The sequence below is a fragment of the Acipenser ruthenus genome, chromosome 18 (genome assembly GCF_902713425.1).
Source record: "Acipenser ruthenus chromosome 18, fAciRut3.2 maternal haplotype, whole genome shotgun sequence".
Classification (NCBI taxonomy): Eukaryota; Metazoa; Chordata; class Actinopteri; order Acipenseriformes; family Acipenseridae; genus Acipenser; species Acipenser ruthenus.
The window spans coordinates 18,389,930-18,417,233 of NC_081206.1; the positions used below are offsets into that span (position 1 = coordinate 18,389,930).

Genomic DNA, 27,304 nt, shown 5'->3' on the forward strand with positions numbered 1-27,304 from the left:
TTCACACCTGCCTAAAACTTTTGCACAGTACTGTAGCTCTGAGAGTCACATCTAACCTCTGATTACATCTGGCACACCAGTGTAACCATTAACCAGCCCCCTTCATCACTTCCTGAATCCACGAACACCCCGGTCAGACGTGACTCTATGAGCTCATCCAAAGTCACAGGGGTACTTCCATGTTTTAAAAAGTAACCAGGATGTGATAAGCACACAATTATAAAACTTAAATGAAAACATCCAGAAGAACAGACTGTGCTTGATACTGAAGTATGATCAAATATACATTAGATACCAAGTTGTAATAAGTGCTGACAGCAAGATACTGATTGTGGAGTAAACTGAGTTGTTATATCAATAGAATAAATAAAGCAAGAGCTTCCTAGCAGTACTTCAGGTACTTCAATGTAATGTGCTTTTGCAGGAATAAAACAATAAAAAATCTGAATGAAATAACTCCATAATTTCTGACAGCACTGTAAGTATTATGGGAAATCTTTGTGCCTAAAAACAAAAGGGGAGAATACGAGCTCACACTCACATTGTCTGTTCACTCTGTTCCAGCTCTGTACGACATTTAGATACAGCGCTTTTACATTTATTAACAATTTCTGCATACGGATCAGACAGCCCCCTTAACTTTGTTTGATCTGCTCATTTCACAAGCTTACTAATTATCCCGTCCAGATAACTTGTGCAGAGGATATACAAGGACATTTTTTAAATGTTTTTAGTTTTTATTCTGGATTGGACTGCTTTAGCTTTTAAAGTGAGTTTCAAGATTCTAAAGTCTTTTCAGCCTTTAGAAGGCATCTACTGTAGAATAATGACTGTTGTACTTGGAATCTGATTTGCTCAGATGACCTGTTTATATATTCTTTAGGAAGTTATCATATTAAAATCACTGACACTGCCAGACACAAAGTCAGCGTTGCCATTTTTCATTAAACATTACCTAAGCAATATGGGCAACATTGCCCTTTCCGCAAGACAGGAACTCTGCAAAAAGCAGGAGGGCAGCTTTGAGAGAAGCACTGGATGGTTCCATTACTGCATGTGCAGCTTGTGCAGGGATTAGCTTTCCAAGATTCTCCAGCCAAAAGAATCTCTCCTTCGCTGGATATACAGTACTCAGGCTGACTGCTGTTTACAGGTAAAAGTGGTTTAAGATGGTCATCTGGGGAGATAAAGTTAGTTTGAGGATTATGATTTGTCATCCTATGAAATCACAGATCATCCCATTCAGTTTGTTTGACTACATTTAATGGCAATAGTTGAGAAATACAACAGATGCAGCTGTTTGAAAACATAGCTAATTTAGTTAAAAATAATAAACAAAACGTCCTTTTAAAAATCAATAGAATTGATTGACTCTCAAAATGCATGAATATTGGGACTCTCTTCTCTTTGTATGGTTTATATCATGCTCAATCTTGCCCATAGTGCATCATAGAACTACTGCATACAGCAACTCCATTATTTCTTCTTTTTCATGCCAAAACATACAGTAAAACATGTCACGTGCTGTGCGAATATTTTTCCTTCTACAGATATCAAATACATTATATATCGCTGCTGGCACATTGCAAATATAATACCCATATTTAAAAAGGGAGACAAGGTGGAATCAGGAAACTTCAGACCCATCAGTCTCACCTTCATAACATGTAAAATCATGGAATCAAGTGTCTGAGAGAAACTAGAGCAGTATCTATACAGCAACGGCATCATCGGGCACAGCAAACAGATTCAGAAAAGGGTGCTCCTGCCTGACAAATCATATACGAAGAAGCCACTGCAACTATGGACACAAAAAAAGCCTATGACATCATCTACTTGAAAGCTTTTTCTGCACAAAAACTGCCACAGACCTGAAGCCAAAAAATGTAATGAAACTCAATATAAAATGTAGCACTGCATACCTGCGCAAGTGTTGCAGCATGTATCCATGCTTTTGACAGGCGTTTGGCAGAGAACGGGAGGGCAGACCTCGGTGTCACACAGAACACGGCCCTTCCTGCAGGTACAGTAGGTGCACTCATCAAGCTGCCACGTCTCTCCTTCCACATAGAATTCTCCTCCTGGGGCTTTGCACACAGCAAGATCAACTACATCAGGCTGCTGTCCACTGCCAGATTCATCTGGAAAACAAATACTGTTATTCAGCAGTGGTAGCCACTCAACAGTTAAAATTTTTTCTATACAAACTTTAATCTGACATTTCTTCCCTGCACTAGTTGGATGTTGTTTTTTACTCACCAGATTGAAGCTATGCCTGGTACCCAGGCTTATACAGTATACTGATCGTTGAACCCTGTTGACCCCCTGCTTACTTAAAATCACAATTAGCAAAGAAAAAGTTCATGCTTCACATGTCAAGAGTTGCGTTAAAAGAAAGAAACTCACAAAGTTGCTCAACCATATATTTTAACCTTTTGTCTGACCATACTCATAATTGTTGCATTTTAACAATTGTGCAAACTGGCACAAAAATAAATATATAAATAAGATATGATTACACTAATCTTGGCTTGGGTAAACTGGGTACCTCGTTACAGTACAACCTCAGGTGGAAAAGTATTTGTCTGGTCATTCTTTGCCTACCGAGTGAAAAATGCTGAAAATACTTGGTAACGTGATGAATATATTTACTTTCAAACTAGCATACTGCCTTCCTTTGGAGCCTAATGGGATTAAAATGTTACTATGCCCAGGACTGAATAAGACTCGGCTCCCCTCACAGGGGTGCTTCGTTAAAGCTGCACTTGCCTTCACAGCTCGGGCAGCACTGGCCCGTTCGGACCACAGGATGTAAACAGCTTGGAACAGGGCAGGTAATCAACACACACATCTCCCGAGCAGCCTGACAGAAACAATCCCGACAGCCGTCATGCCAGCTCTCCCCCTCCTCATAACCATCACCAGTAGCTGTGACACAGTAGTTGGCTTTGGGAGCAGGAAGTGAAGTGCTTGGAACATGTTTGGTCTCTGTAGAAAAATATGGTGTTAACTAGAAGTGTTTCATTGTATTACAGTGTACTGTATTGTCTTTCACAATGGTTTCAAACTAAATTATTGTTAGTTCTACCTTTGAATGTAAACATCGATCTCTCTTTTCTACTTTCACCTGAAGAGACCTTTGAGGTCTTGAAAGCTTGTGATTAATTATTGTTTAGTTAGTCCAATTAAAGGTATGTCCTTGTCTATCTAAACTAAATAATAAAATGCAAAGCAATATCTTAAAATTGTATAAACGCAGCCCGTAATGTTTAAGATTAGAGTCATTACTTGATTTAAGCTTAAATATTATTTTTACAAAGCAATCTTGAGAATCTGATTGAGGTGGTATGTTCTATAATGCAGTGTTGTATCTTCAGAGAGCTTTCAAAGCGAATGTACTTCCGAGTAGGAATGAAAAGTTCATAAAACATGGCCTGTAGCAAAACTGCAGGGAAAGATGCTGCTATGGTGGCACAACAACTGCAAATCTGAGTAAGTATGTAATTCACCAAGACGTTAAAGTCGTGCAGTTTGTTGAGTTCTGCTCTGATGTCAATCTGTCGTTCAATCTCATTGAAACGTGAGGAGTTAGTTATTGCACTATAAAAAAGGGTCTCAAGTATAAATACTGCATGAATTAAATATAAAATTGATCACATAATTAAGCCTACGGTAGACGATCAACCAGAAAGAAAGTAACGATTTGTCTTAGACTAATATAAATATGTAGTTCTACAACCGGTACCATATTTAAAAAAGTCTACTCCTCAAACTAAAACGATATGATCGTCACTACTCTGAACTAAGGAGGTTCAAACTAAAATCAACATCTTATTTTTGTATTTGTTCATACATGCAAGAAAGGTGGAAAAATTAACTACAAAAATAAGCACAGTGATCCATGTTTCTTTTGTTGTTGCTTTTCTTTATCAAACTCAAGGGGTCTTTCCCTAAAAGTTTGAAAAAGATTCTCAACATTAGAGCTATAAAACGGAGCGAATGCTTTAAAGTAGGTGCCATTTACTTATTTGACATCCTGTAAAACATGCATGAATTGTACCTTTGCACAGACAGATGGAGCACCCTTTCTTATTCTGCTGATAACCCTCCCAGCATTCCTTATCACAAGTAAAAGGAGGGCATTTCACACAGCGACACATCTCACAGCCATGTTTGTTTCTCCTGTGTCAAAAGAACAGCACAAGATCAGATCTGTTAAACCTGACCAAACATATTATAGTGCAGGTTGGAATAACGAGATCAATGTACAGAGATGCGAATCTACTGCACAAAAAGGACAACGTATAAAAAGGATCAGCTGATACTATATCTTTTTTGAAGACTGAAATGCTTAGTTCCCAGTTATTTGCATTACCTGCAGCAAATGAATAGATCCATGCAGTTGCATTTCTGGGTTAGTACTAGCCGTTTAAGGGACATTTAATTTTTATGTAAAAATGCAACACAAAATCAATACAGAATATGAATGTAAATTCTTATAAAAACAGGATGACATGGCCAGTACTAAAGGGTGGGAGGGTCCTTTTCCACAGATGTGGTTCATGTATATATTGTTGTATATATTGTGTATATATTGTTGTATGAGGTTTCCAGACACTGACTGGTGGCAGCCTTCACAATTCATGGTTTCAATGTATTATAATTTATACGATTCTGACTAATACAATCTAAACTGAAGGGTGGTTTGCAGGCCAATATATTTGTCGATGTCAGTGATAGATCTTTAACATTCTTTGTACTGACTTTGATATTTGTGTGTGTCCTAATCAGACTTACACATATCCATATGGACAGGTCTTACTGCAGGACATCGGACGACATTTAGGTATCTGAGAAGTACATTCACATACAGGACAGCCATAATCATCTGTCTCGTAACCAAAGGGACACTGGAGTGAGCAGTACATATCCAGATCTGGACAAGATTCATCTGAAACAAAAAGCATTAATAGAATCAAAAATGCATTTGTTACCCTCTAGCTATTGCTATATATCTCATGAAGAGTATGTGAACACTATGTGGCACAGTCCAGACTGACAACAAGAAAGTCACATTTATCACTGCCAAGGACTTCTTGAAAAACAGACTCCATAAAGTCTATTGCCTTGTGATAATGCAGGCACCACACACTCCTCAGATCCTGCTTGCAGCTTCTCTCTCTATCGTGGCCTCCAGCTGATCAGCTCATGGATCCTCAGCTGTTAGAGTGCGCTCCAGCTCTTCAAGTCCCCAGATGCAGGATCTGACCGACAAATGCAAACTAGCTACTGAGGACAGAAATTCAGCATGGCTCTAGGATTTTGGACTCACATTCTTAGCTCTTATGGCATCCAGATGAATAGGATGCATACAGTAAGTGCCAAATGTGTTGTGATCTGTTTCAGCCATATTACAAACAGGAGGGGTGAGCAGGGGGCAGGAGATTTCATTAATCTGGTTTTAGACATAATGGGACTTTTCTGGCCTCTGAGGTAGTTGACAGATTTTTAAACACCTACTTTTTTAAAAGCACGAAACCATTTGAAGTGGATTTTTTGTTTTAATGTATTAACAACTGTATATTGTAAATTAGAAAATAGACACCTTTTCTTTTTCAATGTATAAATGCATAGTTTTTCTACAGGAAATCTGTATAACGGAAGTGAGTCATGCCTGCCAGACTGCAGTGGAGAAGCTACCATGATGCGGTCTGTGTAAGGTCATGTAATGGCTACAGATATTGCAATAAGATTCGTTCAAAAGTCTTAAATAATAATAAGATATCCTGAACTGTATCAGTACTTATGACCATGCCAGTCCTTTTTTTGTGCTTGTGGTAAAAATATGTATTGCCATTGAGCACTGTTTTTTTTATTAAATTTATCAGTTTAACCACCAATTTAAAACCACAAGATGTCAGTATTTATGCACATCTGAATATGAGCAACTTGCTTAATGCTTCCCAGTGTTGACAATATTGTAACAAATACTACAATTAAGCTGAATGGCAAAATGTGTTGCAAAAAAAAAAAAAAAAAAATTATATATATACACACACACAGTTGTAGTCAAAGGTTTATATACCTCAATGGAAATGTATAATTTTTAGAAATTTCTCAAAAACAAGGAATTTTAGGGAAAAAGTTTTGCTTTTGTGGATGAGGAAAAAAAAGTTACAAGAAATATGTCTACAATTATTTATTCCAGCAATTTGTTTCCAAAACTCAAAAAAGGCTAATTCAGAAGTATTCATATCCTATGATGCTACAAGGTGCTAGAAATTTCAATATGATAATGCAGAACCTAATTCTAGAAAAGTCTAGAAATGCTGGATTGTAGGTGAACATTCTTAGAGAGTATAAAAGGGTTAGGCATAGGATGATTGCTGTCATTATCAATAAGTCAATATGGGAAAAAGTAAGAGCTATCTGAAGACCTTGGGCATAAAATTATTTATTGTCATAAAGCTGGAGAAGGATACAAGATTTCCAAGAATTTGAGTATGCCAATTTCAACTATTGTTTCTATTATCAAGAAGTACAAGACTCATGGTACTGTCACAACGCTCCCTCGGTCTGGAAGAAAGAAGGTTCTTTCACCAAGAGCAAGTAGAAGAATTGTGAGGAAGGTTAATATCAATCTGAGATTTGACTGCCAAAGATATTCAAAGTGAATTGGCTGCAAGTGGGACTGGGGTTTCCATTTCAATCATAGGTCGAGTATTGCATGGTGAAGGTCTCAATGGTCGCAGGCCAAGGAAAAAGCCACTCTTAGGAAAACGTCACAAGGACAATCGCTTAAAGTTTGCAAAACAGCATTTGAATGATGGATTTGAGTTCTGTTCAAAGGTTTTGTGGAGTGATGAAAACAAAAATCAAGCTATTTGGTCATGCTGATAATTGTTACATTTGGAGAAAGTCTGGCGAGGCGTACAAAGAAAAGAAGACCATACCTAATTTTTCCGCTAATGGCACAGGACATTTAGTTCCAATACATGGTAAAATGGATTCCATAGCATACCAAAAGATATTGTCCAGTCATCTGAAACCTCCACTGTAAAACTTGGTTTAAAGCGCAACTGGACGTTCCAACACAACAACAATCCAAAGCACACATCAAAATCTACTTCAGAGTCGTTAAAGAATAAAAGTAAGAATAAAATCAAGGTTCTGGAATGGCCTAGTCAAAGTCCTGATCTAAATCCGATTGAGAATCTTTGGTATGAGTTGAAGAAAGAAATGGAACATTTTTGTGTTGAAGAATGGTCAAAAATCACTAAAGAATCATGCCAAAAGCTCATTGACAAATATCCTAATTGTTTAAAAAAAGGTTATTATTGCTAATGGTGCTTCAACTAGCTGTTCATTTAAAGTTTCCTTGTTAGGGTATGAATACTTTTGAATTAGCAAAATAGAATTGCTGAAATAAATAATTGTAGACATCTATTTCTTGTAACTTTTGCTAAAAAGATTTCTAAAAAAAAACACTTACTTGTTAAGCATTTACATAGCAAGCATCCATTCTTATCTTGCATAAATCCGTACGGACAGTCTTTCTCTGAAAGAGTGCAGTTCTCCAGTTTCGGACAGGTAATTGGACTAACTGTTTCATACGTAGGCTCTGAAATAAGCAATATGCAAGATGTGTGAAGCTATAAAGCAGTAATACAAATGTCAAAGTTATTCTATAAACATATGGATATGCACAGATAACTACATACTGTACATGCCTACATACATACATATACATAATGAATCTCAATAAACCTTTCACTACAAGCAAGGAGAGGCTTGCTAAGGTCCACTTTATCTTAATATGCTATTAATATCAGATAAAATTGCATTAGTAATTCCTGTTCCTTAAGTGAAGGACTGTAGGTGATGTCCATTGTTTTAAGGTTAGTTTCTCTCATTTCATGCTCAGGGAGGCAAAGCTAAAAATGTGATTGACAGCATGGCTATGTAATGGAGTCCTATTGGAAAGAAGAACTATTGGGTATTTTGTAGCCTTTAAAAACAATGGATCCTATTCACTGCCATCTGTTTTTAGACACTTCATTATTTGATCCATCAAAATTTAACTCAAAGTACAAAGTATCCAGTGCACCTTCACAGAACGGGCAGCACTCTCCGTGTATCTTGACTGGGTTTTGGCAGGTCTGTTTACATGCCATGGCGGTGCAGTGAGGATCCCCATCAACACACTGACAGAACGTACAGTCGTCCTCCTTCCACTGCTCTTCATGGTGCCTCAGTTTGTTGTTTACCCAGCAGCTAGCTCCACTACTCCCGAGAGAAAACAACCCTGTATCTTAAAGGAAAAATAGCGCATATCATATAGAGTACAGCAAGTGCAGACAGACAGCAAATCAAATGCATGCAGTTTAACTCGAGCGCTCTGTGCCAGTAGAAGATTTATCAGCCAACACTTTTGGCTCATAGCTATTAAATGAAATGTTTGCTGGTAAGCACATTATCCAAAATATCACAATAGTGTTCTGCAGTCATGGTTGGACAAGTCTGGACAACCACTCACACAGCCATCTGAAACAGTTTGTACTCACTACATTCACACTTTGATTCATGATACACTCCAAAGCTACAGAAGAGTGGTTCTGCAGTGTGCAGCTGCTTAGCCATTGTAAACAAGCTAATGAATAGATGTCTGTATCCACACAGACCATGTTACACTGTGTAATAATAATAACATCTTTATTTTTATATAGCGCCTTTCATAGTAGACCACCATCACAAAGTGCTTTACAGAGTGAACTGTGTATTATATGCAGAGTCACTTACAATAGGACACTGATTTAACATCTCATCTGAAGGACGGAGCACAAGGAAGTTAAGCGACTTGCTCAGGGTCACACAGTGAGTCAGTCAGTGGCAGAGGTGGGATCTGAACCGGTGAACTTCTGGTTATAAGACCTGGACTTTAACCACTGGACCACACTGCCCCCTTAATGATCAAATATTATTCTTTTGATCAATGATTTGGTGATTCTTATAATTAGCTATTACTATAATACTGTCACCCTTAGTATAACTTCATGCATGTTCTATTTATTGAACAGAGCAGGAGGTAATTAGGATACCCGTCTAATTAAGGTCTAAGTGGCTTCTCTTCTGCCAGGTCTATTTCGAGCAGTTATCTGTAGCTCAAGGTGGAATGTTGAAGGGAGCAGTGCAGCAACATTCACTCAGTTCAGAGATAATTTGCTTTTGTACTGTCCCAGTTATTGGGGGTTCTCTTGTCAGTTCAAGTATTTTGCACTATAGACCAATTGTTCAGTGTCATGTGGATTGTAGATTAAGGTGCCTTAAGGCTTCTTCTCTTTTTTTCCTTGGATTATTTTGCTTCGTCTAAGGTTGGGTTATTCAAATAATATTCCAGCACTATTTATTTATTTTTTACAGGGACTGTTGGCGATAGGCTAGGCATGCCTGCCGTTGGATAAACCCTTTTGTTGATTTGATCAGGACAGGAAGCATCCCTTGCAGTTCCTGTTGGGTTCCATTTGGCCACCACATTGCCTACGGGGGACTTTGGGATGCTGATTAGCCCTGCGTAATATGTGATCCTTATGGGTGTCACGATGGAGGATAGTGAAATTCTATCACCATACCTGTAAGCATTTTGAAAAATCACCAAATTCTAAATCAACACTACCCAAGGGCATGATCAAAGCAAATGTCCTACACAGCCAAGCCAGATGTCATCACGTCACACACACACGTCTCAGATTATAGAGACGGCAGGCTTCAGAGGGGAGTTTCACTTCTCATGAGTTCTGAAATCTATAAGAGCCCTCCGGCAAGAAGCAATAAAATAAAACAAAGCTACTTCCTCCAGTCCAAAAAAGCAGCTACAGGCCAGTGCACACTGGATCTGTTTTACTGCCGTTGTGGTGATCACACGCAGCAGCGGATTGAATCAATTTGATCTGGATTCCAACATGAATGCATTACTACTACAGTGCAATTATAATGATTGTAAACGGCTTTATTTGTGCTGTACAATAGGAATGTATACATTCCAACAAAGGCCAAATGCCAATCAGTCCCAGATACATTTGTTTGCCCTAAAACGTACAAATTCTTTCATATAAACTACCAGGAGAGCCAAACACTAATCAGTTTGAAATTGTCAGAAAAAAAAATGAATATTGAAGCCGATTATAGTAATGTGATTCTACTTTAACAAAGCTATTTAAAGCAGTTCCTGAAATGGGCCTGTATCTTAACTTCACTCCATTGATGAAATGGCCAGCTGTCAACGCATCCATGTACATAAGAGTAAGCATAATCATGGCAGTTGCTTTCTCTTCAAATTCTAATTTCAATGCTATAATCTATAAACTGTGGACAATGAAGAAAACTATTTAAAGCAGTTTTATTCCCAACATGCACTTTTGTAATGTGATCAAATTGACAACGGTCTTAATACATTCAAGTAAACTGGAGTAACTACTGTACAACAAATGTTCTTTATATTTCTTATTAGAAGGCTGTATTTCATCATAGAAACAGTAACTTCAATCTCATCAGTTTGTGTGACTTGTGGCACGCACAGTGGTTTCTAGATACTTTAACCCTGGATGTTTGAGAGTAAACATTTTGTGGTGGTTTATTTCAACTTGCATTAAACATAATCAGGTTCTAGTTTATCATCAATGTTAGATTGTGGAACCAGAAATGGCCAAATCAATTGTGGCCATTGGTGCAACACCATAGGCTATAGCAGTGCTGCTTTGGGGCTTTCACTCAGCACATTGCATTGCTGTGGTCATGGTCTGGGCTTGCATTCTGTTCACTCCTACTGCTTCCCGTTCTGTTACATTTTATCGGCCTGCAATAATAAAGTACTCTACAACCAAAACATCTTTTGGTTTGAGAATTACAGGTCTACATTATGAAGAGAAATTGCTGCTGACTTCTGTGTTTATTTATTCCCCCTTCTCTGTTTATAGAAATGTTTAGATTTTTATTTTAAAAAAATATATACCAAAACAGTGGTTTAGATTTGTATCAATGTTTTGTTTTTTTAATACCAAACAGTGAACTGACTGGTTGCTTCTGGCATTGCACAAAAGTACTTTTCTCTATCAGTTTGATGGACTTAAAAACATTCAGTAAGCTACATAAATGGGTGAGTCTGTGAACACAAAAATTCAATTTGATTTTGAATACTGTGAAGTTCTACAGCAGGATGCTGATGGAGCATTTCAAGCAATCTCTCATATTGCCACAGTCTAGTTCATAAGAGTGTTGATAATGAATACAATGCAGTTGCCCCCCTCCCACTCCCCAATTATAGTACAGTACTTATTTTCTTGCTGTAATGTAATTAAACAGCAAGGGGCTTATTTCATTTGAATGGTAATATATTAGAGTCAATGTATACATTAATGGTTATGATAATATTTAAATTGGATTAAACACAGTTACTGTGCATTGTCTTGTGCAATGAACCCATGGTTTTAGTCAATACCATGCACAAAACCAGTCCCAGTGCGCTTCCACAAAGAAAGTCAGCATTACATTAGGAGACTATTGCATTTGTGCATTAGCACAGTGAATAACTAAATGTAAGTGTACTTACCTTTACACACTGGGCAGCATTCTCCCTCAGGGATGTAGAAACTCTCACATTCCAGCTCAGCACATTCAGCTTTGGAACAGAAAGATATCCCCCCTCGACACTGGCACAGCCAGCAGGTATCCATCCGATACACCTGCCCCTCTGCGTATTCCTTCTCATTGTGCACACACTTTGGTGAAACTGCAGCAGGAACAACACAATGCCTTAATGAATCAATGTATCAATCACTTTAGTTAAAAGAAACAAAACAAACAGTAGACTTCTCGGGGGTTCATCTACACAATGAATCCGATGTTACATGACTGTGTAAATTACATTCAGTGCAGTTAAACTGCCACCTAACCACTTTGCATGTTGGTCCCAACAGGTTGCTCTATTGCAGAGTTGTTTTTTAAAATGGGTCGCCATTTCCAAACCACAATCCTGTCGGAAACCAATTGAACAAAAAAAAAAAAAAAACCAGAATGGAAAAGTGGGGAAGAGGTAATCCTAACCATTGTGATGGCCATTATACAAAAGGTATTTACAAACTTTCTACAGAGTGCAGCATAAAGCACATATCTCACCGAGATGCAGTGTTAATATTTTCAAGGTTTAACTTTGTCAACTCCTTTAGGATTTGAAAAACTTTAGTCAAGTCTCCCCTTACCCTTCATTGTTGTAAGTTATTTGACAATTTTATACCTTTTAGCTCTGGGATTAGTCTGGTTGCTCTTCGCTAGACTCTCTCCAAAGCCACAATGTCCTTTTTGTAGTGCATTGACTAAACTGTTAGAAGATACTCGATGAACATTAATATACTTTATTTATTCCACGAATGAGGACAGCTAAATAACCGATGAGTCTCTGAAAAGGTACACAATTGGGGTTTTTATGGTGATCGTCTTGAGTGAAATTACCACAATGCTCCATGACCGTTCATGGAATATTCTGTTTATAAAAATGAACAAAGTACAATGTACTGAAAAGATGCATTACTTTCCTTAGATCCAGCTTTCCATCTGTTTAAAATGTTTAACCCTGCATTAAATGTGACTGAAAGAGCACAACTCCTTGTTTAATAAATTGCGAACACACTTAGACACACGACTTTGAGAATGTCACTAAAAATACGTTTTAAACACAACTTAAAAACGTGCCTACTAGAAAAACAGGGTCTATTAATAGCTGAAACGTTGGGGCTTGTTGAGTTTAAACAAGCAAAGAACAAAGGAACACTTTTACAAATTATTTATCATAGTATTAATCAGGAACAAGTGGACTGGAGTGAGTCCTTTCTTAATATAATTCAAATAAACACCATGAACTAAAACAAAAGCATGTTGCCACACCAGCTGGATTTGAGACGGGATAGACTCTATAGGAATAGATGTAAATAAACTTGATAAAATGGCTACCAAAACCTCCATATGGAAAAATGTACCCTTTGTATAGCCCTAAAAACTGATCAAACTTTTTTAAATGCAAGGGACTGCCTTCTCAAAACTGTCTTCTTTTGATGTCAGAGCATTCATATGCTCTTAATCTACAGCAAGGTCAACACAAAAGGCATCGAGCACAGCCAGAAAAGAGCAGCAGACATTTGTTATGAAAACACTGATCTCTTTCCTCCCCGTCACAATTAATTCAGCTCTACATGACTAATAGAATTAGCTTCCACCGTTCAGATGGCACAACATTAAAAGCATTCCCATCACTGAACTGGTGAACTTTTTAATTTTAGATGTGTGACCAGACAAACTTTTTGACATATTCATGGCCTTAGCAGTTTTATTGTCAGTGACCAAATACAATCCATTAATTCTAGCACTCAGAACACATTTATCTATGGAAAGGCATAATGTGAATTTGTTATGTTTGTAAAACACTGAAATGTTGCTATAGTCATTGCACGGTATATATCAAAATTGTTAATCCAAGTGCCAACACTTTCAAGATAACATGTCAGGCACTTTTTATATTACTGTGGTTATTTAAAAAGCCTAATCAAATCCTATTCTCCAGGGCCATGGGTTAAAAACTAAATGTTGTATCCTCTTTGCTTGAAATTAACTGGAATAGTTAATTTTAAAATTAACCCATCCAAGGGGTCATCATCTAATGGGAATGTCCTGATGTTAAAACATCGTGGCAGTGAAATGGTTTAATTATACCGACACCACCTGCAATGGAACTTAATTGAGTGTACTATGAAGTGTCAGAAAGCTAGTGGTCTGTATCATTAATATGGCCAATGTGTTTATTGCTATAGCCCCATTTGGTAATGCAGTATTTACAAATATATACTTGAACTGAACAAATTAGCACAAGAAAAGGTGCACTTAAAATAAATGATCTAACGTGTATAGCGATTATACTATATTCATATACAAAAATTGCTATTTATTTCTTAGCAGACGCCCTTACCCAGGGCAACTTACAGTTGTATACAAAAAATACATATGAAGAATTACAGTACAATTTAGAGCAAGATACAAAATACAATGACTTCAGTCCTAATAAGAGCAAATACAAGTACGATTCGATATCGGGGCAGTTCAAGAGCAGATAACAGTGTTGATAGTTATATCAGGGTTAGATACAAATGCAGGTGAAATACAAAATGTATTTATTGGGTTAAGTTAAGTGCAGGATTGAATACAGTAAAATAGGGAGCAGATAAGTGCAAGTTAAAGTGCATTAAAAGGCAGAGTGCTATATTGTCCAAAAGGGAAGAGTTTTACAGGTGTTGTTTGTATATAGTAGTATCAACATTACAAAACAACAACATGTTCCTACCTCTTTGACACTCATATTCATCACAGCACTCTCCGGGGATTCCTTTTCCTTCCATAACCAGGACCGGCTGGTATCCATGGGAACACTCCCTTTCTTCACAGACACGGAAGTTGCAGGTGCAGAATGCTGGCACTGAAGGGCAGCAGGCTGCTGGTGGAGTGTATGTCTTGCTCAGCACAGAACCCTTGGGGCAATCCAGAATAGGTTGTTTTGGGCAAGTGACTCCAGCACACATCAGCTGATCTGCAATAGACAAAGAACCAATACAAAATGTCAACACTTCACAAAATCCACGCTTTATACAAAACATAATGCATATTTCTATAAACTGCTTAGATTATTTTATTCTAAGACCCTGAAATTAAAAGTGAGTCACCAATGACGTAGATTCCAGAAATATTTTCGATCTATGGTGCGGCTGGTGTCTTTTTCATTGAAGACATTTTAAAGAAATCTTACAGCTCTATGCAGGGGGTTCAATCATTTGCCAGAAGTAAACTGCCAGGTTCCTGTCACAGGTATTGTGGCAGTAACGCGAATGTTCACTACATTATTATTTTTAAGTGCAAAAAAATATATGTATAGTTACACTGTTTTCAGAAATGTGAATTTCACAGGGAACTAACTACATATTACAGAGCATTGGGTACATTTCACGGAAATCCTGTAATCCGTGAGAACAGTGAAAAAATACAGCCTTAACCATAATTCTACAGCCTTACCAATGCTCTAACATGCTGTACTACACTTTGCAATGCTTTTGCTATGGGAAGCTTTTATAAGGAAAGCTTCTGTACTTTTCAAGGTATAGCAAAAGACATACGAATCCAGGAGGATCTAAATTATTACCCCATTTCCAGGGATATGCATTCCCCACAGGGGATAAAAAGGTCACATGCAATGATGACTCAATTTACACTTCAGATGTCAGTGGTTGCAATTTCAGCCTCCGTGCCACTATAAAGTATATTTTATTCACCGACTTCTTTAATGAAGTGTATAACTCTGAGTTTACTCGTTATTTAATAATTAGCCTTCATACGTACAGTACTTCTATATCTTTGCTGGCGTATGGCTGAGTTAAAAAAATACCAACCTGAACACCAGTTTGTGGAAGGAAAACAAGCTAATCTAAATGCAACTGCTTTTTAAATGAACTTGGTATTTGTCTTCGGATGTAGTTACAAGGAACTCATTCATAAAAGTAACCAAGTCAGAAATGTACTACTGTATAAAGACTGTACTGTGTATATAAAAGCAGCATAGTCACCTCGTTTTGCTTAATATTACCATCAAAAACTAATTTTCTGGAAAATTTAAAAAGACATAACGGAAAATGGAAACGCGTTTCATCTTTCAAAAACTTGCATTCACTTTGTACCGATAATAGGATACGAGGATTGTTTTCAGAAAATGTAATTGTAGGTTATCCAGTGGGTTCTATGTTTTTTCCAGGATACCCCTGAATCGTTTCAATTGACTTTAATAAAAGTAATCCATCAATATTAAAAGGGTACATAAGGATTTTATTTTATTGTTACATGTTCCCATGTGTTGCTACAACTGTTTACGTAAGATGTGTGTATTGTTTTATTTATTTATTTTTTACATTTTTGACCACTTTTTAAAACTTTTAAATTGCATTCCCTGCCTCAAGATGGCTTCCCATGTACCCACATGGACCTCTCAGAACTATATTTCCCATCACCCTCCTGCTCACTGGTAAATCCATCTCAGTTACATATGTGAGCAAGAGGCTTATGGGAAATGTAGTCCTCATGTACCCTTTAAGACCACCACATATTTACGGATTACGGCCACTATGTGCGGTCCCAAATTAACCAAATTAATCAAACCTCAGTTAAATGACCTATATGATACAACCAACAAGTAACCTGCACATTTTCAATAGGAGTCACTATCACAACACCATACAAACGCTTTCATTTGCTTTAATTTAAACATTGTAACAAATGATCCTAATACTACTAATAATACACAGTACAGTGCCAGTTTATTTCACCACAATATGTACTCTAACAATCTCAATTAGAGCAACAAGACACAGTACTTTTCATACATGTATTATTAGAATCATACATGTTTGTACTGGACTGTCATGCAGGTGTATTATACTGGGCCTAATGTATTGTGCTACATATGTTCCAGTGAACATTTTGACTTTATTTGTATTTTAAAAACACACACTGACTTCAACGTTACGAAGACCTATTCAGTGCATGTAATTTAGCATCCGAAGTCATCTTTGCACTATAGCAAGTTTGTAACCCTTCACTTTTTAAAATGATTCACCCCTGCAATATGATGCTAGTAGAGGATATGTTTCTCAGCCTTGACATTCAGGTTTCCGTAAGACGATCCCGGTGAGTTTTTAAACAGATGAGAAGAAAACAAAAAAAAAAAAAGTCTGGATAGTTGCCCTTTTACAGACAGCATACCGTTTTGATTTCCACAAAGATTATATTAGACCGGATCAAGTATTATTTTGAAGGATTTCTTACGTATTTAAGATCCTACATCAAAAAAAGCGTGATGCTGTAATCAAACGTTTGGGATAGCGGTGTTTTGATTTTGGAGTAGAATTGTTTCACCTGCAGACAAAGTGTTGGGTTTGAAGGATCTAAACAGCGACAGATCTAAATATATCCCATCTTAACTAAATATGAATCCTCCCGATGTGTTCCTTCATTACTCTATCCTGGCCATGCATTTCCATCTACTTGTTTGCCACACAGGTCTGTCTGCATGAAGTGGTTATGACTAATTAAACAGTTCCGATTCTGTCATGCACTTCCATGAGTCATGAACTAACATGCACAGTTTTGAAAGAGGTACAGACGAGATGTATTTTCATTTAAAATATGTAGCTCTATGGAATACTGCTAGGTTAAAGAAAGTTTTCAGTTTGCATGTCTTACATTCACATAGTCTGTTCACTTCCAAGGTAATCAGCAGTGTCTCTGGGGTTAAAGGATGTTGGTCATATGGGGAAGTAGCTGGTTAAAGTGATTAGTAACAAATCGTTTAATAAATCTTACCGGTTTTGCACGCTTCACAATATGTTATACTTGCACAGGCTACGTCAACACTATTTGAAAGCATGTCTTGCAAATAGAGATTACAAAATATATATATATATATATATATATATATATATATATATATATATATATATATATATATATATATATATATATAGATATCTATATATCTATATATATATATATAGATATCATCTGTAACATGTGCTTAAGCTGTGTATTTGTTTGAACGACAGTGCTATTAAGACGTGCGATTGTTAAGATCAATTTAAAAGACCCCACTATCTCAAAGCACATGGCATGGCAGGATTTTGAAAAAGGTTCATTTTAACTGGACAACACCCATACAACTGTGTACCAAATATGAAGACAATATCTCAAAGTGTTCCGTCTCTATTATGCAGAAACTTAAGCAACTATATTGGGACAGAGGTCCATTTCTAGACCATATATAAAGACATTGATAAAGACTATACACCTGTCTTCTACACACTAGAGAACCATGAACTTCTAAACATGAAGAATGATAAACAGATTAACAGCAGTAATACATTTCATTTCAAGATGCACAACGTAGCAAGTCAGAATAATTACATTATTATTCTACTCATTCCCCACAATGTATACCATAATTAAGCCTATAATGTGTACCTTTTTACAAAACTGTATGGAATGGTTATGCACGAGGCACACAGTATAATTGGGTAATCGTATACAGGACACCTTTGTAAGTGAGATGGCATCACCTCAATGGGATTATCCTACTAAAATGTTTTAAATAAATACATTACAATACCAACTATCAAATAATGAATACTAGTGCTTCAAGCAAGCGGTGCACATTATTCAAGGGATGCAACCCAAGGATGCTCAGTCTTGCATCTTAGAACATTTATAGTGTGATTTAGGATCCAATTATTACATGTATATGCAATCCACATACTCACACAAGTACTGTACGGTAACTGCAAAAAAAGAATCTCCAGCATGTCATCACGCTCAACTGCATCAGCTTTGTTTGTGAACAAACCACTGCTGTATTTTTTCACTTGTTTCAGTGCTGCCCAGGCAGAAAAAGTAAATGAAAAACGATCACCTGTCTTACTTCACAGCTGGTGGCACATCTGGTTTTGTTTGCACCCACAACACTTTTTAAATCCTCATTGTGACTGCATGTGCTACTTCCTTAGTGTCAGGGACTATAACTGTATACGCCACAAATTAGTAAGAATAAAAATGCTTTACGAGTTCATTCTACAGTAATATAGATTACCCTGTCTGCTGTGATTCAGTATTAGGTACTGTAGTAATTTCCAACAGACACAACCCACCGATTTTGTAAGCAGTAAAGCTAAATCAATTTGGTCTAGACAATCTGTTGAATGTCTTCACTGTTATATCCATTATAAGCCACTAAGTGGCTGAACTTTTAATAGCACATAAAGATTAAAAACGGTGGCAAAAGGGAAATTGTTTTATCACCACATAAAGACTGAATGTAAACAATGCATATCTCTTACTTTTCTAAATTGCATTCATGAAAGAAGCAGTTCTCGGTGTGTATTCTCTTCCATGGTACAGTATAAGGGTGCAGTCTTCTGCTGCTCAGTTGTGCTCTTGTAGGCAGAGGAGGTTGTGATGACAGCCCAAAGTTTACTCATGGAAAAACTACACAATGCAAGTTCTGTTCACTTACTGACTTTGGAATCAAGTCAGAAGAGAACAAAGCCGTCTTAGTGCTGCTGCCCTCGGTGGGTTTGGTAAGTCTTCAGGTTTTATATAGTTAGTACGCAAAGGGATAACGGGCCTGTTTTTCACGTAAGCCGTATAAATTTGGAGGCGTGCCATATGCAGTTCAGAAAATTCAGCATTGTTAACACCATAAAGCAGCATTGAGAACAAGCTTATCCCACAGGAAAGGCAACAGTAAAAATAAATATGAGACACACTGCCTGTCAAATAACCTCCTTCAAAAGCAACCAGACAGTGCTGCTAATGTACAGTATAGTCACTTAAGTAATGAATGGTTCATGTTCGTTCACTTGATCAGTGTTTTCTGCCACTAAGTATCTAAAATAAAAATCTAATATTAAATGGCAGAGGCCTCAGGTAAAAGGATTCTACATTAAATGCATTCAGTTCAAATGCAATTTTTGTGTCAAGAATGACTATGCAATCAAAAATAGCTGAAAGGGCCTGTAAGATGGACAGGGAATTAATATGCCAATAAGCTTCTTTATTCTTTTTTTATATCAATATATTTTAAAATACTATTTATAGTAAAGGTCTCATCTTTTTTTGGGCAGAGAGCTGCTTCTGTCTGCTGCAGGGACTATCAAATTGGGATCAAATGAAACTCTGAAAGATAATAATTCAAACGCTAAGCAGTAACATTTTACATTAGAAGGGGTTAGCCACCTGTGAGTTTAGTGCATTGCAGTGTGGGCAATTCATCTCCACCACGGCTGTGAATTCAAAATTAGAGCGATCAGTACAAAAAGTAGATTGCCATGACCTATAAATCGACTGTATGCATAACAAATTTAAATAATTTGGACATGCAGATACAGACAAATGCCATAATACCGATTCTTATACTTCAATAGTGTGTCCAAACCACAACAACTGAAGTGGTTCTCTAGATATGTTAAAATGTGTGACACTGACAAGCAGACAGCCTCCAGAGAGATTATGGTTGTGTGGGTGCCAAAGAAGGTCAACAGCAAGTTTCTTCACAATAAGGTAAGCGGTTCCCCAGATATGCGACATGCATCCACCTCCGTTATAACTAAAGGCCAACTAAAAGTATCAGTAACATGAAAAATAAATATTTGTCTGGTTTTATTTTTAGTGTTGCTACTCACACTCTGAATAGCCTCCCAGATATCCTGAGATGATGTTTAACTCAATAGTTTGTGTTAAGAATATCCTTAGCAGTATAGCTGAATTTGACAACGGATTCCTTAAATAAATGAAAAAAATCACAATAGAAAATGTCATTTTAGAAGTTCATTGAGGAATAATCTTCTGAACTTGACAAAACACAACCATGTATACAGTACTGTGTTGGGTGATGGGCTGCTGTGAAACAATGGTCTGTAAATTACACAGAGCACTTTGGTTGTAAGCGCCAAGTTAAGGGCACTAGTGGACACCCGTGAACATAAAAACTTAAGAGAATTATAAACGAGAGGATGTTCCTAGTAGCTGATTGATCTCAAAACTTTCTCAAGTTGGGTTTTAGCAATGGTTTGGTTTACATCTAGTAGTATCGCAGCAACACAGTTGCTCTGTTGCCACTGCTGTATTTTACAGGGACTGTGTGTTCACTGACTAAGAAATGGACAGAGATATGCCCGGCAAACGGAACAAACAACCAGCTGCCAAATACAACTTCCCACAGTGCCAGATCGTGAAATTCAAAATAATTTCCAATAATCCATTTACTAAGTCCTCCATACAAAAACACAGTTTGGGCTGACATTTTCCGGTATTTATTTATTTTTTTATTTTTTTATGAGGTGCAAAATACAGCTATAAATCACTCATCTTTAAGAAGAACATATTTGTTTTAGGTTGTCTTGGATTCAACAAGGGAGAAGACCAATTGAAATAAGGGCAAAGTGTCACCAAGTGCTGTTTCAACTGTTTCACCTTTCCTACATGCAGAGGAATGTCTTCTGCCCACAATGATATTTCATGTGGATATATAAATGAACTTTGTCATGCTTAAGGGTAGAGCCGTCATCTATGCCTATCACCTAAAGAAAAAAAATATACCAACATGGTATTAAGAAGTAACTTCACATCAACATGGAATCTGGTAAAGTATCTATTGATGTTTTCATGGTGTGTCTTGCATGTAAGGACACCGGTGTCACCTATGGGTAGCTTAAAGAGTAAGTATCGGGGTTCCCCACGTGTTGCTACAACTGTTTAAATAACGAACCTGTCATTTTTCTTTTCATTGTTAACATCCTGACAACTTTTTTACACTTTTAAGCCGTTTTCAAAATGGCTGCTCTGGTGCACTGGTGTTTGAGATCTGTCCTCTACTGCAGGAAAAACATAACAAGTGCTCTGGCTTTTCTGTTCCGTACCACATCATGGATTGTTATTGCTATCTTACCTGTTTGACAATGTAGGCAATAATCCTTACACTATCAGTGTACTAGAGTGGCTATTTTGAAAAGAGATTTGAAACAGATTTTAAAGTTATAAGTGTAAAAAGTTGTCAGGATGTTAATGAAAACAGTTGTAGCAACACGAGGGGACATATAACGCTATATTTTTTGGAACCTCACGCAACATAGTTGAAGAAATAATAGGGGGAAGTAATCCTTTTTAAATATTGCAATCAGAGTCATTTCAGTGTAGTTTTACTGTGTTAAGTCAAAAGGATACTGTTCTAGCAAGGTTCAAACTGCGCGCAATGATGTTTCTTATAAGAGACACTACACGTATTGCCTGATTATAAATCACAAAAAACAAGGCTGTACTCAGGAGCTATAAAAATAAAAGTGTTTGTGATGATTGGTTGATTTCTTATTCTGTAAGTGATTGCACTGCATTTCCAAGACTGAGTTTGAATACAACAAAGCAATATACCGTCATATATCAAATACACTTGCTCAACAGCACGATACATAACCCACGGCTCTATCGCCAGTAGAACAATAACAATCATAAACACAATAACATGCATTTACATATTACAGTGAGGGTCTCACCCTCACACCCCTCACTGGCTGCACGGGATGGCAGACTGTAGAATTGAGCCCTGAGCTCTGTGATCACTGTGGGCGAAGGCAGGCCCGATGAATGACAGTTAAAAAAAAAAAAGCATAACACTGGAATATACTAATTGAAAGTGGCAAATTTAAATATTTAATTTGACTTGAAATGTGTTGATTTAGCAAGCTATCCTTTCTGTGCAGTACCTGCCTATGGTATAAATAAACCACAATCCCCAGATCTCAATCCTTTTCAGCATGTAGGAATGAACATGAACAACTTGAGGAATCGTCACCTCTGCCTACATCTCTACACTAGTTGTGTGGAATATTAAAGACTGAATGGAGCAAATCCCTCAAAACACGTTTCAGCACTATGTGGAGTCTTTGCCACGCTGTGTCAAAGTTGGAGTCAGGGTCTTAAAGTGGAAAGCCAGTGTATATTTCAATTTTAGTACCATTTATTAAAGGAATGTGCCAATACTACATACGCTTCTAAATGCTTTTAATGTAATAAAGGTAAATTGATCTCTTTAAACTGTACCCTTAAAAATGACGGCAACATTGATGCCAGTATCCCAACTTTCCACCAAGGATTAATAAAGTCAAAGTCACTGTAGTCTACTGTCTCAACCTCAACCTACAGTACCAAAAACGAGCAGAAGAAACCACTTCCAAAGGCGACAACTTGTTCTATTTCAAAGTAAAAGCATCCCATTCATACATATTGCTTTTCCCTTTGTGAAATAACTAGGAAAAACTATGAAAGCCAGACTGGTGGTATAGCTGACCACAACATAAGCCTAGGGCTCAACCACAGTCAGAGCGAGTTAGGGTGATTGTATAGACATTATGGCTGGCCAACAGGAGCTGGCATTGAGGGTAGAATACATGGATTCAATATGCAATCTCAAACTGTGACAACAGCAAAGAAATGGGATGAAAGAGAGCTGAATAGCGCTTCCCTCTTTACAGAATACAGATGTGATTAATGGTTGTGTGTGGTCAGTAATGCGTACACTGTAGAACTAAGAGCAAGGCGTGTGGCCAGTTTCTTCCATCTGCTCCCGGGAAATCAGGAATTGTGACCTTTTCAAGTGTTTCGTTGAGACTCCAGACCAACATAATTCAAAACACAACAAACAGCACAAAATGCAAGTTTCAGCACCAAAATATAGGATCCCCATATTGTTATGAACGGAAATATGACAAGATCATTAATGATAATATATCCCCTTCAGTCACTGTGTGCATGATCGTACCATGTTAAGTTTCCTATCTATGTATCTATTTTATAACGCATATAAAAAAATATAATAATAATAATTTCCATTACACAAGAGTATATGTTAAAACTTCATTCTGATTTGAACTCGGCTCTCGCCAAGATAAGCACCAACTAAGACGTAGCTTTACAGTAAACTAATGTGATCCATATGTGTCTCCATCCATTCGCGCTTCCTTCCATATGATGATGCAGATATCATTCTGTCAGGTGTTGATGGCTGAAGTGTAATGCTGGCCCCAGGGATCAGCTTATTGCCTCCCTAGCGCATCAGCACACACAACGGCTGCGATGCAACTATAATAATAGTTAAGTTGTGTTTACTAATAGAAACTATATATATTTTTTTAAAAAGTCACACAACTCTAATGTAAGCTTGAGTACACATTGTGGTAAATAAGAACTCCCACATCCTATTAACTAGTGGCACCCAGAGTAGCCTCAGGATCTTTAAAGTGGAGGACTGAACTTGATGCACAGGTAAATCAGTGTGGTAGAGATACAGTGGAGCGTTTTGAGAATTACTTGTAAATACGGTTGTAACAGGAAAATGCATACAGGCAGTAAGGCAATAAAACAATGTTTATTACATAACTAAATACAGACCACCTGCCTTGGCTATTTCCTGTGCTTGAAAACTACTTGTCAAAAGTCACATCCCAGCAGGAACAGACTGCTAAATCAATGGGTTTACCAAGTACAATGTTTTTTTCCCCTATTATTTCTCCTATTGAATAATAATTAAAAAATATATGTCTGTGATTATTCTGAAAGACCACAATATTATAACAAGACCTTACTATCAATTTTCTAGCATTCAAAATTCTAATGCAATGACATTGCAACACTGTATATAGACTGTTAGTATTTCCAATCAGTGGGCAATATATTAATTACTAAAGAACACTGAATACCCATAACCTCACTTTTGCTTTAAAGTGCACTCAAATTTCACTCAATTTGTTTCCCTGTATTACTGCTAGTGAAACAGAGCCCGACCTTGATCCAAGAGGTTAAGGAATCCAATCATGTTGCCCAGTACTGTATCTCTCAGGCAGCTCCCTCTGTCTGTGATCACAGAAGATTCAGTTAAACTCTTCCTAAATTTAAATTCAGAGACACCCGAGGAATTTTAAACCATTACTTGCTACACTGCTCCATTCACTGTCCAAAGCATTGATAACAGGCAGTCAGCTATAGCAGCAGAAGTAACAGCACTGACTACAGAACAAGCAAACACAGGCTAACGACTAACAGATGGAGACACTAAAAGGGCTTTGTGCAGGAAGAAACAGCCCTGAAATGTTGTTTGGTGGTTCTAGTGCATGCTGCTTATGTGTTGCCTGCTTGGTGTTGTAGTTTAATAGCAGGTTGTTGCACCATTACCTAGCAGTATAACCTTTTAGATATCCTTTATAGTTTTGAATAGTTTATTCATGAAACATTAACTAACCGTTTATTAAAACCTGCTGGGAGAAATTACCTTACCCCATTAAGTGCCACTGTCCTCATTTGAGGACAGGCTCCTTTGTAATTGTTATAGCATTTTTAACTGGCATCTACCTATTCTTTTAATTTACTCTTTAACTATATTGTTATGATAGCTTACTCCAACTTTGTTAACCACAAAACTTAAGTCTAAATGTAATGCATCAAATTACACAAATACAGCTTGTGTTCCGCTTTTTTTCAAAGTATTTGGTACTTAATAGGTTAAACAGTTAAATGTTTCCAAAATACAACAGCCAGTTGCATAACAAACCCCCTGGATTGTCACATGACCCACACCAGTCTAACAATGATATGACTCATGGTGCGGACACTCATTGGAGCTCATATTGAAGACTGTATCTTTATATCACCGGTACAGTGTTCCTGAAATTATGTATGGCCAATTGTGCATATGGACAGTACTGAGTAGATCCCCACGCTCACCTACATTCATTATACTGTCAGATCTGATTATCATATGCTGAATGATACTGCCTCCACAAGGTGCTTTACATAGAAAAATACATCAAACTTTTTATTATTACTTTTTATTAGGATGCCATCTCATAAAGACACTGACCCAGAGTCTCTCATCCTGAGATAGTGAGTTCCAGAATGTCTGTGCATAGTACGACTTTCTCACCCATAGAGCACATCCTAGCACTTTTGAAGACTCTGCGATATAGTGGAGGGATCTGTTGACATGCCACACTAACAATCCCATTTACAGATGACAGTGATAACTGTAATTTTACAGCTGCAGCTGTGGCATAGATATGTGGAATACTTCTAACTAGGACTGTATTTTTTTCACTGTACAAAAAAAAAAAAAAAAAAAAAAGGCTTATTTCACAGCCCCCCTACCCCCTACCCCAATAATTTGCAGAGCACCATGAGAACTGACATCAAAACAAAATCATAAATGTAACCTCAAACTTACCGGAACTTCATTTTTTAAAATCTATGTCACTACTGCTCAAGACAAATGAAATTAATAACTTCAGTCCAATATTACATTTGTGTTCCAAACAGTAGAGCGTCAGCTGACTCATGCACACTGAAATACCATATCCCACTGTTTTACAGCTATGAAAATACAGATTCCACTGCCCCGGAGAGTGAAGTTTTACTCGACTTGATGGGCAGTATTGAATGTGGGGAACATGCTCCCCTGAAGGTTGTAAACACACAGGCCTCCCCAGTGGACATATTAAAATAGTAGTTTTTTGGTTTCCAGAGAGTATAACATTTTATAGGTACCATAATTATTAAAACTCACCTTTTGCCATCTGACATTCATTGTTGTTCAAGTAGGAAAAGTTGTCATGGCAGCCCTGTGATTCACACACACAACCTCGATCAGTCAGGTTACACCCAGAGAAAACACAGGCAGCAGAACCAGAGACACTGGGGAACTTGTATTTTATTCCAGGATCTTTTTCCTGATGCTGGTCTGAAAGTATAAAACATTATCAGGAGAAAAATAATGCAAACTGAAAATAAATGAAAAACACGGGTATAATAAAGTGCAGTGGAAAAAAACAAAACTGTGGTTGTTCCTAAGTAAAGATTAGCATCCTGAATTTAACAGTGTATTAAAATATTTCCCGAACTCTGACAATAGTTAAGTCAAGATGTTGTCTAGAACTTTAATAGTCTATTAAATATAATGTGGTGATGACAACACCAAAGCAGCATTTCAAAGCAAAACTACCTCACAACCAAACAAAGGCTGATTTTGTTCAACACCGATAACTACATAAAACCAATTCTATAAGAGAGCAGTAGGCCTCAGCAAAATATTCACGTGAACAGAATAATATGTGGTATGAAAGTCACTGATTTATACTTTTTATCAGTGGCTAAACTGCAGGGTTGTTTTAGTCCCCCAAGAGACGCTTACAACAATTCCTGTTGATATTATTAGCACAGGAAATGCGGATGTCTATTTAGTGCATATCAAAGCCCAGACGTCACTCCTGTGCCACGCACAGCAGCTGGTTGAAAAGACAATGAAAAAGGCTACAGAGTAAGCACCGGTTCCGTCCTGATCACAAGGCCCTACGCCATATTGACAGTACTATGGCAGGTGCTTCATTAGTACACAGTAAATGCTTAAAACATATTTTAAACATATTTTAGTCATCAATAATAAATCATCTGATGCTAGATGGTTCCGTTTATTGGCAATAGCACAGGAAACATTCATCTCTGGGTCAACAGTTCATATCCTGACTAGGTAGCAATTAGAAATCCTACCAATATAGGAGCTATTGGTACACTCAGCCCCGTTTCTACATTACTAAACACATATCGCTGTTTGCTTCCAGTGAGGTGAAAGATTGTATGG

The 27,304-nt window shown here is 37.3% G+C and overlaps 1 protein-coding gene across 1 annotated transcript in view; it reads right to left on the minus strand.

The window, feature by feature from the left end:
* LOC117422163 (cysteine-rich motor neuron 1 protein-like) overlaps positions 1 to 27,304 on the minus strand; it is a 37,369-nt gene that overhangs the window by 8,250 nt on the left and 1,815 nt on the right. The window contains exons 3-12 of the mRNA XM_058991388.1: positions 26,234 to 26,407; positions 14,384 to 14,626; positions 11,606 to 11,785; positions 8,108 to 8,311; positions 7,493 to 7,621; positions 4,798 to 4,951; positions 4,061 to 4,182; positions 2,770 to 2,988; positions 1,923 to 2,141; positions 956 to 1,177 (exon numbers count right to left, since the gene is read on the minus strand). Of these exons, the coding sequence (XP_058847371.1) occupies positions 956 to 1,177; positions 1,923 to 2,141; positions 2,770 to 2,988; positions 4,061 to 4,182; positions 4,798 to 4,951; positions 7,493 to 7,621; positions 8,108 to 8,311; positions 11,606 to 11,785; positions 14,384 to 14,626; positions 26,234 to 26,407 (1,866 nt within the window). The remainder of the gene's footprint in view (positions 1 to 955; positions 1,178 to 1,922; positions 2,142 to 2,769; positions 2,989 to 4,060; positions 4,183 to 4,797; positions 4,952 to 7,492; positions 7,622 to 8,107; positions 8,312 to 11,605; positions 11,786 to 14,383; positions 14,627 to 26,233; positions 26,408 to 27,304) is intronic.